General features: G+C 46.2%; 1 protein-coding gene across 3 annotated transcripts in view; it reads right to left on the reverse strand.

Annotated features, from left to right (window-relative positions):
* Positions 1-737: 737 nt before the first annotated feature.
* PAFAH2 (platelet activating factor acetylhydrolase 2) overlaps positions 738-19,193 on the reverse strand; it is a 36,229-nt gene continuing 17,773 nt past the window's right edge. For all 3 annotated transcript variants that reach the window (XM_036745480.1, XM_036745481.1, XM_036745482.1), the window contains exons 7-11: positions 13,535-13,648; positions 10,249-10,340; positions 9,584-9,754; positions 6,092-6,246; positions 738-2,743 (exon numbers count right to left, since the gene is read on the reverse strand). In XM_036745480.1, the coding sequence (XP_036601375.1) occupies positions 2,649-2,743; positions 6,092-6,246; positions 9,584-9,754; positions 10,249-10,340; positions 13,535-13,648 (627 nt within the window). In that variant the 3' untranslated portion in view covers positions 738-2,648. The remainder of the gene's footprint in view (positions 2,744-6,091; positions 6,247-9,583; positions 9,755-10,248; positions 10,341-13,534; positions 13,649-19,193) is intronic.

Here is a 19,193-nt window from a genome sequence, read left to right on the forward strand (position 1 = left end):
GTAGCAGAGCTGGGATCTGAACCCAAATTTTCTGATTTCTTCTACTATACCATGTTGTCTCTCACAAGAGTTGGAGAGGGGGATCGCCACCCACTCCAATAAGGTACCGTCTGACCCAGGCACCTCTGTCCCCACCAACCCTCAAAGACAGCTCTGATCCAAGCATATGGCTCTCACTGTAACCAGGCATTTCAAGGGCCAGGTTTCACATACAGTGTTTCTGTCAGAAGAAATCTCCCTTAATTCCTTGGAGAACTCTGTTCCCGAGCATCTGCTGCTCCCATGTTTCAGGGCTTGGCTCCTGAGGTGGCCTCGATTTGAAAAGGCTAGCTTCCATTTGATGACTGGAAGTTTCTCCAACAAGGCTGGTCCTCTGGGGCCTTGGCTCCATTCCCCACGCCCTACCCTCCAACCTCAGAGAAGCCAAGCTCTTTCTGCCACAGCAACCCTAAAATCAAGGGACCTGTGGAGGTAGGTCTGCGACACTTGGACCACCAGCTGTTTCCCACTCTGCCTTTGGAATAAACACCTGCTGGAGAAGCTGAGACGCCAGGTTCTGCCTTTGCTTCAGACACAGTCCTCGCCGAACTCCCATCCCCACCCCCACCCCTTTTGTTTGGGTACAGGGCTCAGACTGATGAGGTAAATATAGCTTCAAATTAGGTCCATGGAGTGGGGGTAGGAAGAACTCTGCCTCCTTTCCTGGAGGATGGAAGAGAAGAAAGGAAGACAGAAGGTATAACCAGGTCCAGATGGTTTCCCATCTTGGTTTAATGCAGATTTGAAAGTGAATATTACAATATATATCATTTGGCAAATACATCTTAGTATGATTTCCCATCAATAAACACCAAAGCACGGTATAGATCACAGTAGAAAAATGGAGTCTGGGCTTACAAGTTATTTCACAGCCTTAAAACAGAGACCAAAAGGACTTTTGGGTAAGATGGCACCTCAGTGTCAATTGCAACCCATTCCAGCAAGGCCCCGACCCCTCCGAATCTAATGGTAACACAGGTTGCTCCCCAGGCTCTTCCAGAGAGCCAAGTGAACTGGCCTCTGTTAACAGTGGCTGGTACAAGGGGACGCCTAATAAGACCACTATTGTTCTTGTCCTGGACTCACCCTCCTCCTGTTGATTTCCAGCTGAGGTTGTTATTGACAAAGCCCTGGAGAGTCCCAGAGCACTGAAACACCAAACACCCCCGACTTCAGTTCCTTTCTCTGTCCCCCCAGGAACAACGTGGCCCGGGGTCCACTCATTCAGCAACTATGTGCCCAGCGTTGTGCTCACTATTGTGCAGATTAAGTATAAGGTATGGTCCATCCCCATAAAGGGGATCACAGTCCAGAAATTAAAGTGCTCCAATTTCATCAAATGTCTTTGGAGAGGAACAAAGGCACAGATTATAGATTTAGAACTGAAAAGGACCTTAGAGGTCATCGAGTCCAATACCCTCACTTTGCAGATGAGACAATGAAGCAGAGGGACATGAAGTGGCTTGCTGGTGTCACCTGGCTAGTAAGTGGCATCTCAGGGGTTAAGGAGATGGGACAAGTCCCCGGGAAAGGAGCCACCTGGAGAAGTGATCAATTTCCTTCTCTCGGGGCATTAAAAACAGGAGAGAGCCCATCAGAAATTGTCTGAGGTTCACTGATTAGGAAAGCTCTTTCCAAAAACAAAGGGAATGGACTAGCTGACCCCTGAAACTCCCTAAATGCACCTCTGCAATCTTGCTTGTGGTTGGAGAAATCAGCGTTCTCAAACATATGAATTGGGGTCAGATTTGGATACAGTGACTGTATCCCCACTGAGTGTTCTTGGGTCACAGGTAACATGGAAGGAGAATAATCAGGGACTTTCAGAGGCCAGCCAGGCCAGTATTCAAGGCCTTTGTGTATAGACATCTCAACAGCTAGCCTAAAGCAAGTTCTGTTGGAGACACAGAGAATAAAGAAGATTCTATCCACACTGGGGACTCCAGAGGAGAGAATTACGATGAATGGAAGCAAATTACAAAAAGGAACATTTCAATTTAACACACGGAAAAGCTTCCTGAACACTGAAGTTGTCTAAAAATGGCCCAGTCTGCTTTAGCAAGCAGTGAATTAGCTCTCCATCTTTGGAAGCATTCAAGCAGAGGCTGGAATGTTGGAGAAGGACTCTTTGCATAGGGTAGAAGGGCAGACTAGACAATCTCTAGATTTCCTTCCAAGTCCTCTCCAGACGTGAGCTACAAATCAGCGAGAGCTCCACTCTGATCTGGAAGCACAGAAGTCACTCTAACAGCTGGGTGGGGTGGCTGGCTAGAGATGAAGCTCGAGGTCCCTGGCCGAGCCCCATCCCACCCAGCTGCTCCATGTGCCTGTCTCACGTTACCAGACTTCTGGATTTCACATCTGTCCACTGCCTGGCTCTGACAGGTCTCCAACTTCTAAGTGTGAATTTCAAATCAACAAAAGTCAAAGATCAAAGTGCCCGATCCCTTCAATCAGCATGATTATCTCCACTTGTTGAGAACTGTCCTGTTGGAAGCTTTCTAACAAGAGACCACGGACGCCCCATAAATTTGGCAATTTGGGTCAACCCCACCCAAACCGAAAGAGAAATTTGGCTCAAGTCACTGTTCACCAGATGGCCAATGTCTTCAGAGACTGCTCAGATGGTGTGGGGACCCGGGGGCCACAGATGGTCCAACACCTTCCAAGAGGCTGTCCCACTGATCGTAATCTTCCTTCAGCTCTGTGGGGTGGGAGAGGAACAAGTCAAAGATCGGGGCCATGCTGGGGGAGATGATAATGACTGGTCATTGTAAGGGGCTCAGGGAAATGAGGCGCATTCACCAATGGCAAGGACCCCCTCCCCCCAATCTAGCTCTATTCCTGCTCACCATCCTTATCTTATACTCAACACTGCGGCCTAACTGAACTGCTTACTGTTCCCTGTGTAAACTCACACCTTGCGGCCTCACCCCATCATGTCCTCTCCACCTCCTCTCCACCTGTTAAATCCTACTTCCAGACCCAGTTCGAATGGCACCTTCTCCAAGGAAGCTTCCCTTAATCACTCTGCCCCCCCAAACCACCCACTCCCAGTCTGAAATGACCTTCCTCACACCTAACAAAGAATCTTCTCTGTCCCACCCTTCTCTTGTCCTAGTTTGCACTATGCTTTTTGTGTACGTGACATATCTTCCCTAGTAACTGTAAGCTCCTTCAGGATAGGAATTTCCTACTGCTCTCCACTGTCAGCAGGAGCCTTTTATAGGACCATGGGCTCACAGACTCAGCTGGAAGGGAACTTAGAGATCATTCAGTTCAACCTCCTCATTTTATAGATGAGACTGAGGCCCAGGGGGTCAGGTGACTCACTCAGGGTCACACAGTTAAGTGGCAGAGCTGAGACTTGAACTCAGACCCAGCCTTCTTTGTGCTCCACATCCTCCTCTCCTTTCACCTCCCCTGATGCACTGTTTGCACTGAAAGTATTCTCTTCATACTGCAGGGATCTGTTTTCTCCCTCTGCTACATTCCATGACAAACTCGGTATCCTCCACCCCCAAGGGCCTAGCCAGGGCTCTGCCCAGAGCAGATACTTGGTGAATGTCTGCTGCACTGTGCCCCCTCCCCAAGGGCAGCAAGCAGAAGGTGACTCTCAGCTGTGAAAGATGACAAGAGGAGGTGAGTGCAGAGTTTAGAACAGTGCCTGGTACCCAGGAGATACTTAACAAATGAGCACTGACCCCTACTAACTATGATGCATTTTAGGCAGCATGTAGTAACCTAAAGAAATCCTGCCAAGGACTGCAGCCTGTCCCACGTGGGGGTGGAGGGGGCCAATGCAACTGCAGAATGAGGCCTGACCATTTCCATAGGGCTTGGCACTGCTATATTTTGTTACAAGGGGAAGGAAGAAACCAACAGGAAGCAACATTGAAACGAACATGGATAAACAAGTGCGCAAGATAGCTAGACCCTGGCTTTCTGGCCTTGTCTCACACTCAGCATTCCGGCCTAACTGAAATGTCACAGCAGGTCGTTAAAGGAAGGTGAAGGCTCCCATTAGTGCAAGGCAGGGATGCCCCCTCTGTGTGTGAAGGCCAAAGAGGATGCCGGTGATAAATTACAACAATGTCATTATACGGTGATATTGTCGTGCAAATGACGAGATATTATTCATATATCATACATTGTTTATGTGATGCAGGTATCATTCCTATATCATAATACAGCACCGTAATTATAAAAATAATATATTACTATTATTCACATTTATATAGTGCTTCAGGGCTTAGAAAGTGCTTTCCTCATAACAACCCTGTGCAGGCTGGTAGATGCACTGGAATGCAAGTATTGCTATCCCCATTTCAGGGATGAGACAACTGAGGCTCAGACGACAAAACCAATTTTCCCAGGCTCACACAGCTGGTGTCTGAGCCAAGACCGGAACCCAGCTTCACTGCTATTACCCTACAGGGACTAGAGTGGTACGTGAGCCAGCAAGCCCAAACCACTGCTAAAAGAACAAAATGAAGCACGATGCTGGGACTCCGGTGAGTCGGCGGCACCAAGTAAGAGCCTCAGTGAGCAGCGATCTGTTGTCGGGCACTACAGAAAGGAGGTGAGATCTTCACTTGTCTGGAGGCAGACCATCCTGGCCTGTCCTTGGGAGACTTCTGACTGATGGAGGGGTGGGAGACGGGAGAAACGCCCTCGGGGCCAACTTCTATGGCAATAAGACGAGAAACAAGCTCAATCAACAAATGCCACTGAGGGCCTAAGTAAGGAGGGCATCTCTACAACTGGAGGTCCTGGAGTTCAGTGAGGCATCCTGGGAGGTGGGGCATGAAGCCTGAAAGGTAATGTCCCTGCCCCCGTGGCTATGGGACACACATTCTGAGCCAGCTTCTCTAGAAATAAAGACTAGTTACGCTCAGCTCATTCACTGAATCACCCAGAATGCTATTACTTTGGCTTCCACAGAACCCTTATTTCAATTAGACAAAACAAGTCATTAAACCACATAAACCCTCTGACCCAGTTAGTACTACTACTAGGCATATAACCCAATGAGGTCAAAGCCAGAGGGAAAGGTCCCAAATATACAAAAACATTTATGGCATAAGAACTAGGAAGAAAATGAGTGCCCCTTGGTTGGGAGATGGCTGAACAAATGACAACATATGAATGTAAGAGTGTATTACTGTGCCATAAGAAACAATATATACCAGGAATTTGGAGAAATTTAGGAACTCATGTATTACCCAGTGCAGAACTAGATGAACAAGGACCACAATAATGTAAAAGAAAAGGATGCTGAAAGGATGTCAGAGCTCTGGTCACTGGTGAAGCACTGGTGAACCTCTTGGCAGAGAGATGGTGAACTACATGTGCAGAATGAGGCATACCTTTCTAAACATGGCCAATTTTTTTTGTATGTGTGTGTGACTCTACTTCTTTGTTACAAGGTAGGGGTCTAGTGTGTGTGTGTATGTGTGTGTGCTCGTGCACACATGTGTATGTGTGTTTTAGAAGTGAAAAGACTATCAATAAAATATTTTAAAAGAAAAAAGACCCATAATTTCCTTGAGATGGGTTCTGTCTCTACCAACACAAGTTGCACCGCTATCCCACAATACCTTATTAGTTTCACATAAGATGTTTTGGCCAAAAGTATTCATCACCCGGTGAGTGACCTGCAGGTGATTAATTAGCCTCTGCTCTAAGCTAAGCTGGTCCTTAGGGGACAAAAGCAAATGATCTAGTGCTTTCCAACCTGGTGGGACCTGATGAAGCTTCTACTCTGTTGGAACAGCCCTGAGGTGGTGAGACACTGGAGGAGGCCTAGGGTAAGTCAGTGACACGTCCAGTGCCACACAGCATGTCAGTGTCAGGGACCTGAACGTAGGCCACCCAACTTTGAGTTCCACATTCTTTCCACTATAAAACATTCATCCTATTCCTAATAACATTTTCCTTTTTTCCAAATATCTCTGAGCTCCCAATCCTCCCAACATAAGTTGGCATCTGCAAGGAAACACAAGGCCTTGCTGCTTCCTTTCTCTGGGTCTCCACCCTGTCCCTCCCTTACCAAGGTGTTTCTGCAGGAACGCCAGCATGGCCTGTACCATAATCTCCAGACCCTTGTATGGGTCCAGCTGCCCTCGCGTTCTGGTAGAGAAGAGTTTACCAAGCAGATTTCCAGTCACAAAAGTGAAATCACTTTGACTCTGATGAACGGAACCACTAAAAGGAAAGAAAAACAAACTGCTTTAGAGAAACAACACATATCATAGAATCACATAAGGCTGGGGCTGGCAGAGCCCTTAGAAAATAGAACATTTGATCTGGAAGGAGATTTAAAACAGGTGTCAAACTGGCAGCAGGCTGACCCAAAGGGGAGTCAGATTAAAATGTAATTGGGAAATGTTGAACAAAATAAATAAAAATACAATACAACATAGATAATGTTAAGTTGTGCTTTTCTAAATCAATGTACACAGAATCCATTTCTATTTGAGTTTGACACCACGTTTTAGAACATGGAATATCAAAGCTGGAAGAAATCTTAAAAACACAGAAGGAAGGAAGCTTAGAATATGGAATGTAAGAGTATAGGCATGCCCATTAATAAACACCAGAAAGGAAGCTGAAGACATACACAGTTTGATTAGGTGCTTTAGGAAAAAAAAGAGCTGTTTGTCCATAATAAACAAGTCACATGAAAAAAACTGCCTTAGAAGAAGGAAAAGGTGGGATTGCCGGGGAATCAGCAGAGCTCTCCCACACATTTCACCAGCCTATCATAATGTTTTAAATCACTGGTATTGGTGAATGACTATTGCATGCATTCTCAAATTGGTTTGTGACGTCAAGAGTGTCAACAGTGACAAGACTTGGTTTCTCCAACAGGATGTCTACTGGGCCTGAGCGGCCTACTCAGGCTGAGGTTCTCCATACATGGCCGGACTGGTCCTCAGAGAGTGAATCTGATCTCTCCCCAGGGCTGGACTCAAAACCTTCCCAGCATGGCTTATGCTCCCCCCGCCACAGTGAGGCATCCAAATGGTATCTGTCCACACAGAGCAAAGCCATTATCACTACTTTTCTGCACAAGTACATCACAAGACAAACAGGAAGTAGGGACCATATCTGACAAATGAAGAAAGAGAGGCCCAGTGAAGGGCAGTGAGTCAAAGCTCCACATTGTGCAATCAGTCTAACTGGTTATCTACCTGATAAATTGACTCCCATTCTGTGGACATGCACAGGCTGTCCCTCAGGCTTACTGTCCAATCTTCTCCTCTCATCTCCTCCTCTCCTCCCCCTCTCTCTCCCCTTGACCTCCTTCCAGGCTTGGCCCAAGTACTGCTCTCTCTATAAAATCTTCCCCAATTCCCCCAGTTAGTGTTCCTCGATATACCCTGCACTGTCCTTCTCTACGTACATGTTGTAGCCACCTAGTAGAATGTAAGCTCCTAGAGGGCACGGACTCTTCTGTTTTTGTCTTTGCCCAGTGACTAGCACACAGGAGGTACTTAATGCCTGTTGTGTTTTATTTCATTTATATTCATTTTATTCATTTATATTCAACCAGTTGCTTTGGTGCTGTGCCATGGGCTTCAAGCAGTCTTTTCTTATTACGTAGTGAGTAGTGTCTAGGTTTGGGCAGCTAGGTGGCACAGTGGATAGAACACAGGGCTTCTTCCTCAGGACTCATCTTACTTAGCTCAAATCTGGCCTCAGACACTTACTAGCTATGGGACCCTGGGCAAGTCACTCAATCCTGTTTGTCTCAGTTTCCTTATCTATAAAATGAGATGGAAAAGGAAATGGCAAACCCCTCCAGTATCTTTGCCAAGACAACCCCAAATGGGGTCACAAAGTGTTGGACACAACTGAAAAACAACTGAAAGAGTCCAGGTTAAGATGAGTTAAGGAAGGAGTACAATGACATATCCTATGTTCTCAGAAGACACAGCTAAAGTACCAAATGGGACTGAAGATTAATTATTTGTGGATTCTCAGCAGAAAAAAAAATCCCCCTCCCTGCCCACTACCCCACCTTCTACACAAACTTCACTGGGTGATGCTCAGAAAGTGGCAAGCTAATAAGGCACGAGACTGAAGATGAAGACACATCAGCTACTCCTGAGCGGGGTTCACAGACTCACAGAATGTTGAGCAGAGGGGATCCTATATACTGGGTATCCAGGTAAAGTCCCTGCCTCTAAGTAAGAAGGAATTAGAGCTGCTCCCAGGGACAGAGAAAGAAGAGACAGACATCAAGTGGCACAGGGGACCTGACGGGAGGACAAAGCACCCATGGGGCTCCTATAGTGAACCACGTGCACCAAGGAGCTGGTGCTAGACACAGATGCTGAAGTAATGACAGTCCCAGAGGAGCAAGGCCATAGAGCTTTCCTTTGCTGAAAGTGGAGAGATTAGTGCAATGGGGAACCACATGGGGAATGGCAAGACAGCCATGAAGATGAGCCAGCCCACTAACCTTGCCCTTATTAGCCGTGAGAATCACATACATTGTAGAGGTCACCAGGGAAGGTGGCAGCCACCAGAGGGGAAGGCTGCTTGATGTCTTCCGGAAGGGCAAAAAGAATGTTCTTCACGGATGAGGGGCTCAAGTATGAGGTCATTCTGTTCTTCTAACATCTGCCTGAGGACTTGCAGGGGAGCTGAGCTAAATGAGCCAGACACTGACATTCCCACAGTTTCTTTGGGCAATGCCACAAACCAGAGGGATCGTGCAAGAGGAACCAGCCACATACTTGACGTTCCCAAGCTTTCCTGGGTAGGGGCACAAGCTACAGACACTATATGTAAGGGGCCATGGAAAAATTGTAGCCAAGTTCTTATGCCAAGGGAGATGCCCTGATACTACAGTTATAGTTAAGAGTCAAAATGTTAAATTGGAAGGGACTTTACAGCACAGAATGTGAAACATAAGATATCAGAGCTGAGAGGGATCTTGTCAGTTCAGTTGTTTTTCAGGCGCTCTGTGACCCCATTTGGGGTTTTCTTGACAAAGATACTAGAGTGGTTTGCCATTTGCTTCTTCGGTCATTTTGCAGATGAGGAAACTGAGGCAAACAGGCTTAAATGACTTGCCCAGGATCTCACAGCTAGTCAGCTTCTGAGGCCGGATTTGAACTCAGGAAGACTCATCTTCCTGACTCCAGGCCCGGTGCTCTCTCCGCTGTGCCACCCAGCTTCTGAGAGGAACCCCAGAGGTCATCTAATCCAAAGTAATGTCTTCTAGCTCTCACATCCTATTTGAGGTGGGCAGATTAGACTCTAAGCTTTTGTGATTGTAATCATTGCTAACTGGGGCCCACAGAGTGACCTCAGCACAGCTGGGCCTAGAACCCAATTCTTAGTGCAATGTTTTTTCCATCATACTGATCAAGGACAGGCACAGAATTTTATATGAATCCTACAGAGTTCCAGGAGGCTCCCAGGTAGTTTCATTAGGAGCTGGATACAAACACTTTCCAAGAAATCCCAGGAAAACGGAAGGCCCCAGAGAGCTGGCTGGAGAATGGTTTTGATTATGATCATTACTCACAGGATGGTTATAATCTTGGTCTGGCTGTGGTGGGCGCAGATCTTCTTCATTCGGCCGATGCTCTCAGCTGTCTGGAAGTTCTCACTGTTGATGAAGAAGACGGGGCCCCGAGCCTTGGGGTAGAAGTTGTGTTCCAGAGGAAACATCCAGGCGTCCAAAGCTACCGCGCACCTAGAATGAGAGTGCATGTCTAGAAACTGTGGCTAGCTGGTCTGGAACCCAGGGCCGCAAGGTAGTAGCTGTAGGGCTTACCCTTTACAGAATGGGAGCAGGGAAGAGACTTTGTATAAAGGGAATTAGAGGCACCTGTACCTACCTGTAGTTGGGCAACCACCTCCAATTTTATTCTACACTTCCTTATCAAAATATAGGTTCCTTGAAGGCAAATCCCAGAGGGACCTTTCCTCTGGATCTGTCACACAAAGGATGCTCAATATAGCTTGGAGACTGAGTCATGGCACACGCTGTGGCATCTCCAAGAACCATGGAAAGCTGGCCAAAGAAAACATTAGCCTCAAAGGGAGGGCATAAAAGAGGTCCAAAAAGAAGAGAATGGTCCCAAACACCCAAGAACTTAGAGAGTTCAGTTCTCTCATTTCTACTATGGGCCCTTCCAGGCTCTGGTTCCAGTCATGCCAAGACAATAACATCAATGATAAACTCACCGAAAACGGATATCCTTCGTCATGGCTAGAATGGCCGTGGCCCCTCCAAATGAGTGTCCCATCACTGCCACCCTAGATAAGTCGATGCTGCCCTGAGAATAGGAGGAAATGCCTTAGCTCAATAGTAGCCAACGTGTTCCTTCTTCTCCAGGTAATGGGGAGGGAGAAATAGAAGGGGAGGCAGCCCTGGCCATAGGCATAGAAGGGGGAGGGCACTTCAACTAATATCCACTCCAACTTGTACCTAAACAGTGATCACTTCTGCTCCATTCCTGAGAAGTGACAGTATCAAACCTCTGCTTCACATCCAATGAGGAGGATGTCACTTATTAATTTCCCAAAGCAGCCCACTCTTCTCAGTAGCTCTAATTGTTAGGACCTCCTAACAGAGGAGGGCAGAGGCCCAGGGGTGGGAAACCTTTGGCCTCAAGGCCACACGTGGCCCTGTAGGTCTTCAAGTGCAGCCCTCCGACTGAATTCAAACTTCACAGAACTGAGATGTTATCTCTAGCTTCATGTATCTGAAGGGCAGTCACGTGGCAGAGCGATCACACTGGTCCTGTTGGACCCAGAAGGGAGGACTACGGACAAAAGGGAAAGTTACAGGGAGGCAGATCTTGTCTCGATATCAAGGACTCTCTGAAAGTTCTACTTTTACTGACTCCCTATTTCATTCTTGGCACAGACCACTCCAAATCTTTCTCTCTTCTCCTTAAATCTCTAACTATAGCCCCTTCTCTCACACTTACGGTCTCATGGCATATGATTAGACTTGTAATTCACAAAGAGAAATTGGAACCATCCAACATCCTTAATTCCCCTCTTCTATTCCGCCAAACTTATCAGCATTAACTTGCCCAGCTAACAAAGAAGGTACCTCTCTTCCTCCACCATTAATCTCATTCTCACCTGCCCCCTTTAAGACTTTGCTTCATTAGTAATTCCCTTTATCACGTACCCTCCTCCGCTGACTCCTTCCCATTGGTGGACACACACCCTCATGTCTCTCCAATTTTAAAAACTGCCTTTCCTTAAAAGCGATCCACATCCAGAGAAAGAATCATGGAGTCTGAATGCAGATTGAAGCAAACTATTTGCTCTCTCTCTCTTTTTTGTTTTGTTTCTTCTTTCTCATGGCTCATTCCATTGGTTATAATTCTTCTTTACAACATGACTAATGTGAAAATATGTTTAATATGAATGTATATGTAGAACCTATATCAGATTGCATGCCATCTTGGGCGGGGAGAAGGAGGGGGAGAAAATTTGGAACTCAAAAGCTTGTCGAACTGAATGTTGTAAACTAAAAATAAATAAATTTAAAAGGGAAAAAAAACCCTGCCTTTTCTTGACCCCATCTGTCTCCTCTCCCATCTTGCTCCTTCCCTTCAATGTCTTATTTCTTGCAAAGGTTGTTTACACCCAATACATCTACTTCCTCACCACCCACTTTGTCAGCTCCTTGCAATCCTACTCAAAGGTAATCAATTACTAAATCATCAAATCCAAGGGCATTTTTTTCCACTCCTCATCCTCCTAGACCTCTTCTGTAGCTAATGATCACCCCTTCCTATCACTCCTTTGGCTTCAGAAGGGACACACTCCCCTGGATGTCCTTCTATGTCTCCTCCTCTGTTTCCTGCTCTTCGTCCTGACCCTCTGAGGTGGCTGCGTTCCAGAGTTCTGCACAATCTGCCCTTCTCTCTCTACTTTCTTCCTTGGCATACATTCCCACAACTTCAATTGCCACTTCTACACAAATGACTCCAGACCCTGGAGGTCCAAGCTTTTCTCCTGAAGTCAACAGACTATCTGGTGGATGTCCCACCAGCACTTCAAAGTCAACATGTCCAAAACGAAGCTTATTATATTTTTCGTTATTCATCCAGCCTTCCGTGTTCAAAACCTTTACATTATAGCTGCCTCTTCTCTGGCCCTCATTTCTCAGATACACTAGGTCTTCTGCCACTGCCACAGTACAGGCCCTCATGACCATCTACCTACACTAGTGAAACAGCCTCCTCAAAGGTCTCAGTCAAAGGTCTAGTCAAATCACTCCCTTGCTCAATAACCTTCAGAGGCTGCCTGTTTCCCTTGGACCTTGCCTCAGCCTATTTTGTTTAGTATTCCAGGCTTCCACAATCTAGTAGCCCTTCTGACCATACCTCACATTAATTCCTTTCGTGTACCCTACATTCCAGCCAAACTAGATTGTTACTCTGCTCAGCGACCACACTCTGAAAATGATACACTATTTGGAAAATGCTCAGCACAGCGCCTGGCACACAGTAGGTGCTCCAGAAATGCTCATTCCCTTCCCCCTTACCTCTCCCTTCTCCCACCTTTGCCTTTGCTCATGCTGCTCCCCATGCTGTTGACGTTCTTCTTCCCCCTTGTCACCTACTGAATTCATACACATCTTTTAAAGCCCAACTCCAATGCCACTACTTTGCCAAGCTGCCCCCAACACACACATACATATACACATGCACATATACATGCACACACACATGCATACACACACATACACATATGTGCACATACATGCACACGAGCGTGCGCACACGCACACGCCAGCCTCTCTTCTCCCACTCTTCTAGCAAACAGGAAGGAGACCTTAACTAAGTCAACAGACACTCTAGGGGTCTCTGGGCATTTTTGTTCCCCTCGGATATCCTGTGATAGTTTTTCTGTGCCTCTCAGTCATACTTCACATGTAAACTGGGCCCTGTGGTTATCTGTATTTGTGTCTTATCTTTTTACTGTGGTGGGAGCTCCCTGAAGACTGGGGCTATGTTACGTTTAAACTGTGCATCTACCCTGGCACCGGGCACAATGCTCTGCATTCAGATGGGTTTTGTAAATATTTGTTGAATTACTGAAGAATCAAGTTTTGAATCAAACTCTAAATAGCACTACCCAAAAGGAGACTGGCCTGCTTCCTGAGCAGTGAATTCACCAGCCCATAAGGCAGTGAACTCCCCATTACTGGAGGACCCCAAGTGACGCCTGGATGGCCATTTGCTGGGAGATATTCAAAAAAAGATACCTATTCCAGTACTGATTGTACCAGATTCCTCGAGTCCCTTACAGCTCAGATTCTAGGACTCACTTTGCACAGTACCTTATGGTAGATGCTTAATAAATGCTTGTTGCCTTGACAAGACATGTTTCCTTGGAGGAATTCTGGACAATGCCTTTAAGGGGAGTAGGCATTAAAGACCTAACACCAAATATCCCCTCCAGGATGGGAAATAGCCCTGGTGTAAATTGAAAGTCACTGTACCTTCAGAGTCCTTAGATCCAACCCACCAGGCAGGATGTTGGAGACACTCTGGCCCGTGGTAATGTCCTGCAGGATCCTCAACACCTGAACACATTCATTAGCTCGCTGATGCACCTGTGATAGGCAATTTTCCTGGTAAGGCCCATCATATGATGTTCCTCCCCACAGTGAAGTCATTGGCTTGATTCCCAGGGGCCTGAGAAGGCCAAGACTCCCCCAGACACTGAGACATTGTGTACCAGTAGCCAGTGTGATCCAGAGCATTGGCCCTGGAATCAAAGGACTGAATTCGGGTCCTGGCTCTGATATTTACTCCCTGGCACCTTGTCCAAGTCATTTTACTCCTCCCCTCTGCAAAATGGTGAGAACAGGAGCCACACTTTTCTATCTCAAAGGGCTTCTGGGAAGAAAGCACTTCATAAACCTTACAGGGCTCTGGACAGGTTAGTTATCAATGTTACCCAAAGACGTATCCGTGCAGAGGGAAGGTAAAACAGGGCCCAGGAAGAGCCTGAAATCCAGTTGGAGGAGTATGAGTTTCATATGGTCAGCAAGACGCATTCACCATAGATTCCAAATTATGGAAGCAATATGATTAAAATTCAAGGCCATTCAAGCCAACCATACATGGAGAAAGCAACTATTATGAAGAAGGTACATACTAGTATGTATAGCAGCTCTTTCTGTGGTGACAAAGAATTGGAAACTGAGGGGATGCCCTTCAACTGGGGAAGGGCTGAACAAGCTGTGGTCTATGATTGTGATGGAATACTACTGTGCTATAGGAAATGAGGAGCAGGATGGTCTCAGAAAAACCTGGGAAGACGTACATGAACTGATGCAAAGTGAAATGAGCAGAACCAGGAGAACGTTGTGCATAGTAATGACAGTATCACAAGGATGCTCAACTGTGAAAGACTTAACTATTCTCAGCAATACAAAGATCCGAGACAGCTCTGAAGGACTCATGATGAAACATGCTACGCACATCTAGAGAAGGAACCGATGGAGTCTGAATGCAGATCGAAGTACACATCTTTTGCTTTATTTTTCTTGGGTTGTTTTTAATGGGGTTTTTTGCGTGTTTTCTTTTGCAATGTAGCTAATATGGAAATGTGTTTTGCATGACTGTACATGTATAATCCATATCAAATTGCTTGCCTTCTCAAGGAGGGGGAAAGGTAGGGAGGAGAGAGAGACTTCAGAACTCAAAAATTATAAAAACTGAATGTTAAAAATTGTTTTTACAGGTAATTAAGAAAAAATAAGATTAAAACACTCTAAAAGTATAATTGGGAAATATTTAGCAAAATATAAAAACACAAGAGAACATACATAATGTTAATATGTGGTTTTCTAAATCAGTATGTGGTCCACAGGGATCCTTATGTATGGATTTAGTGGCCCTCTTCTTACTGGAGTTTGACACCTCTGCACTAAGCCAGGCCACCTCTCATGTCCCTGCCCTCAGGGAGTTTACATCCTACCAGGGGATACAAAATGTACATAAATAAGCATAGTACAAGGCAAACTGAGGGAGAGGGACAACACTAAGTAGAGGGATCAAAGACAATTTCACAGAGCTGAAGATTTTCCCAGGCAGTTGAGGAAGGCCTTGAAGAACATCAAGGATTCTGGAAGCATGTGGTGGAAGCCCAGCAATGGAAAGTGTAAAGATACTCCTTGTCCCTTTACGATGTGACAAAGTTCATGAAGGTAAGGAGGTGTCAGGCAGTGACATGACTTAAATGCCAGGTGAAGGATCAGTTACAAAGAAAGAAAGCAGAGTAAAAGGGACAAAAGAGGTCAGCCTGGGTTTATATTTTAGTCTAAAGGCCATGAATTGCCTTCTGAGGGTCCTGGAGCAGAATAGGGACAGGTTCATACATTATTTGGTTGTTCTAGTGTCTGTCTGTGTAGAGGATGGATTGAAGAGGGTTGTATAGAAGCAGGGAGACCAGTGGGGAGGCTTTTGCAACAGTAGACAAGAGGTGATAAGGCCTGAATTTGGGGAACAGTAGGGAGGAAAGCAAAAAGGTCCAATGTGAGAAATGTTGCAGAGGTAGAATCAAGGCTTGTCTTCTACTACACATTTGCCATATTCTAATTGGCAGCATATTGAATCTGCATACATGTCTGAGCAAAGAAATTTGGCAGGTCTGTGAGCACAGATGGCTTCCCATCCCCATCCCACCCCCACCCGGAGGTGACTGCTGGGCTGCCCTCCCGGGGGAGGGGATGCTGGCAGAGCCTGCCCAACATGGAGGCAGGATTCACTTTAAGACCAAGGAAACTGAGTACACACAAGAAGAAATGATCAAGAATTCAACAGGTAAAAGAAGAAGAGAAGATATTCTAAGCTCCTCTCGTTAATGTAGGAGGAAGGGCCTTCAGGACTAACAATAAATCTGTGCTTCGAGGGAAGCACAGTGTGGGCCAGGGGATTTCACAATTCACCTACTTCCCCCCAAACCACCACAGATTCCCTCCAGGTGTCCTAAAAATTATTTTTCAGAAATTTTACCCATATTTATGTATTTACTGCCTTCCCCAATAAAATGCATGCTTTTGGGGGCAGGAAATGTTTCATTTTTTGTCTTTGAATCCCTAGCACCTAGCACAGTGCCTGGGGGACAGTAAGTACTAATAACTGCTTGTTTACTGAGTGAATGAACCCACCTCCCTGGCTCCTGGGCTTGCTACTACTGGGCTTCCCCTTTCCTAGCTCGACTCTTTTCTGCCTCAGATTGAATTCCCTTAGGGTAGGCTCTTCCTGCCTTTCTTCTGTTACCTTCTGGAGGTGATGATCAGCTAATCTAATAATTTCACTGTACTAATGTGCTAATTCAATCCAACAAACATTTATGAAGTGATTGCCATGAGTCGGGCTCTGTCCTTGGAGCTTGTGGTGACAAAAAGATTAAAGATTGTGTCCACAACACAGGAGACTTCAACCTAATGGGAAGGGGTAGTTTCAACCTGGGCACCAATGAGCCCAATGCGAACGAGAAGGAGACAAGTACAAAGGGCAAGTCAGGCAAAGCGCTATCTGGCATGTGAGGAGAGAGAGATCACTTTCACCTAAGGAGAGGAGGCAGAGAAGGCTTCGTGAAGGACATGGCGCCTGGTTTGGGTCTGAAGGGAATGGAGGGATTTCAAAGGATGTAGAGGATGTAGCATGAGTTTGGAGAGGCCCAACTGAGAAAGGAAGCTGAAGAATGGCAGAGTCTGGCTAGAGTCCATGAAGGGGAAAGCAGGAGATAAAGATGGGACAAGAGCACATAAAGGAGAGAAGGCTGAAAGACAGGCTGGCCCTTGATGTTGGGAGGGCCAGAATCAGAGTCTATACTTTACTCAACAGCTAGGTGGCACAGTGGGTAGAGCCCTGGGCCTGGAATCAGAAACACCTGAATTCAGACCCTTACTAGCTATGTGACATGGGGCAGGTCACTTCACCTGCCTGCCTCAGTTTCCTCATCTGTAAAATGGGCCTAACAATAAAACCCACCTCCCAAAGTTGTGAGGACCAAATGAGAGCACTCGTAAAGTGCTCATCACAGCGTCGGACACTTGGTAGGCACTCCCTAAAACGCTTACTTATTCGCTCCTCTATGTAGTAGGCAACGTGGAATTCAAAGGAGGTTTTTAAGGTAGAGGGGTGATGATTAGGAATGTTGGGAATATGACTCCAGCAGTGGTCTAAAGGGTGAAGGGGAGAGGGGATGGTCTGAAGAGAAAGTCAGCTAAGAAACTGTTACAAGACTTTAGATCAGAGGTCAGCAAACTGGCCTGAGGACCAAATCCGGTCCGCCGCCTGTTTCTACATAGCCCATGAGCCAAGAATGGTTTGCTGGATGTGGCCCATGAGCCGTAGTTTGCTGACCCCTGGTCCAGATCAAGAGAGATCAGAAGCGGGTAGTCTAGCCCTGTGATTTCACTGGCAGAGGGAACCCCCTCTCCCAGCGCTCAGTCCCTTCTGTGTCACTTATGGTCTCAGAGAATTTCAGACAGGACAGAGAGGTTATGAGTGGCTTGTCCAGGGTCAAAAGGACAATATGCATCAAAAGCCAGATCTGAAGCCACACCTTCCTGGCTTCAGGCCCAACTTCCTATCGACTACACCATGCTTCTTCTCAGAAGGCGAGAGTCAGTCATCTGTACGTTAGTTTAATGGTTTTAAAGCATCTTCCAATCTAATAGAGCTTTATTATCCCCATTGATAGGTGAAGAAACACGGGCTGAGAGGGGCTAAAGAGCTAGGTGGTGCCACAGCACACACAGCACTGGGCCTGGAGTCAGGAAGACCTGAGTTTAAATTCAGCCTCAGACACACAGTAGCTGTGTGACCCTGGACAAGTCACGTCACCTCTGTTTGCTTTGGTTTCCTCATCTGTAAGAGTGCCTACCTTCCTAGGATTGCTGTAAAGGTCAAATGAGATAATAATTATAAAGCATTTAGCACAGTCCCTGACACATAATTAAGCGCTATATAAACGTTAGCAATCATTAACATTAGTGAAGGGCTTAGTATGGTGGGCACATAGCAGTGCTATGAAAATGCTGGTCTCATGGCTGGTATATGTCAGATTTGGTATTCTAGCCTGTATTACAGGATCATAGATTTAGGCCTGGAAGGATCTTAGAGGTTCTTTCTTAGAGGTGATCTAGCACCTCCTTTGACAGAAGCTCAAAGTGAAGTGACCAGCTCAAGGTCATACAAAGTGAGCAATAAAAGTGGGATTTGAACCCAGCGCCTCTGACACCAAATTCAGTATTCTTTCTAATGCCCTCTCCTGTCTCTGCTGAACTCCAAGTTTGGTGTTCCTTTCCCTTTACTTGGATACCTCCAGGACTCCTAGGTCTGAAGGGACCATCCCCAGGCAAGGGAACATTGCTGCTCAGGAGGTAGGAGCAGGGTGTTCACAGAAGGTGCCCACATAGAGAGACTACACTGTAGTCTGAATTCAGACAAAGTCACCATAATGCTTTGAGGAACGGCAGATCACAAAGTTGTTGCTGCTGCAGCTTTTCTGTTACATAACTTAAGGTGTGACCTAGGATGGCTGAAATGGAAGTGGGGAGGAGGGAATGGATGGCAGAGGCTGGAGGGCTCCTCGGGGCCCATCAAGGAGGACTGCTTGTTATTGTTTTCACTTCTATAAATTAACATGTTAAAATGTATAAACCAGCATGGATGAGGTGGACTAAAAATATCTCTGGCAACAGCTGAAGAGAAAATATACAGAAATTTAATTTGCTGGAAAACATGCACATATACGTAAATGATTACACACGTATGTGCACATGCACACACATGTATTGCAGGTGTATTGTGTGCATGTGTGTACATGTGTACTGTACATGTGTGTGTTATACATGTATGCAGAATACGTGTGTGTGTGTGTGTGTGTGCTATACAAAATAAGGATTCTGCCTATGGTGACTCCAAGAATGTATCCTCTGAGTGCCATAGTTCCTCTCTTTTACAGACTGCCAGCCCCTGCTCGAAGCCAAGTCTCAGTCATGCCTACGAGGAGACAATTTGGACACCCCCAGCAGGGCCCCCTTCCAGGCCCCTGCATGCTCAGGGACTACAAACCCACTTTTCTGGAATATAATGAGCCAAATGTGATGAGGAAGGTAAAATGTGTACTGGCAA

The sequence above is a fragment of the Trichosurus vulpecula genome, chromosome 2 (genome assembly GCF_011100635.1).
Source record: "Trichosurus vulpecula isolate mTriVul1 chromosome 2, mTriVul1.pri, whole genome shotgun sequence".
Taxonomy (NCBI): Eukaryota; Metazoa; Chordata; class Mammalia; order Diprotodontia; family Phalangeridae; genus Trichosurus; species Trichosurus vulpecula.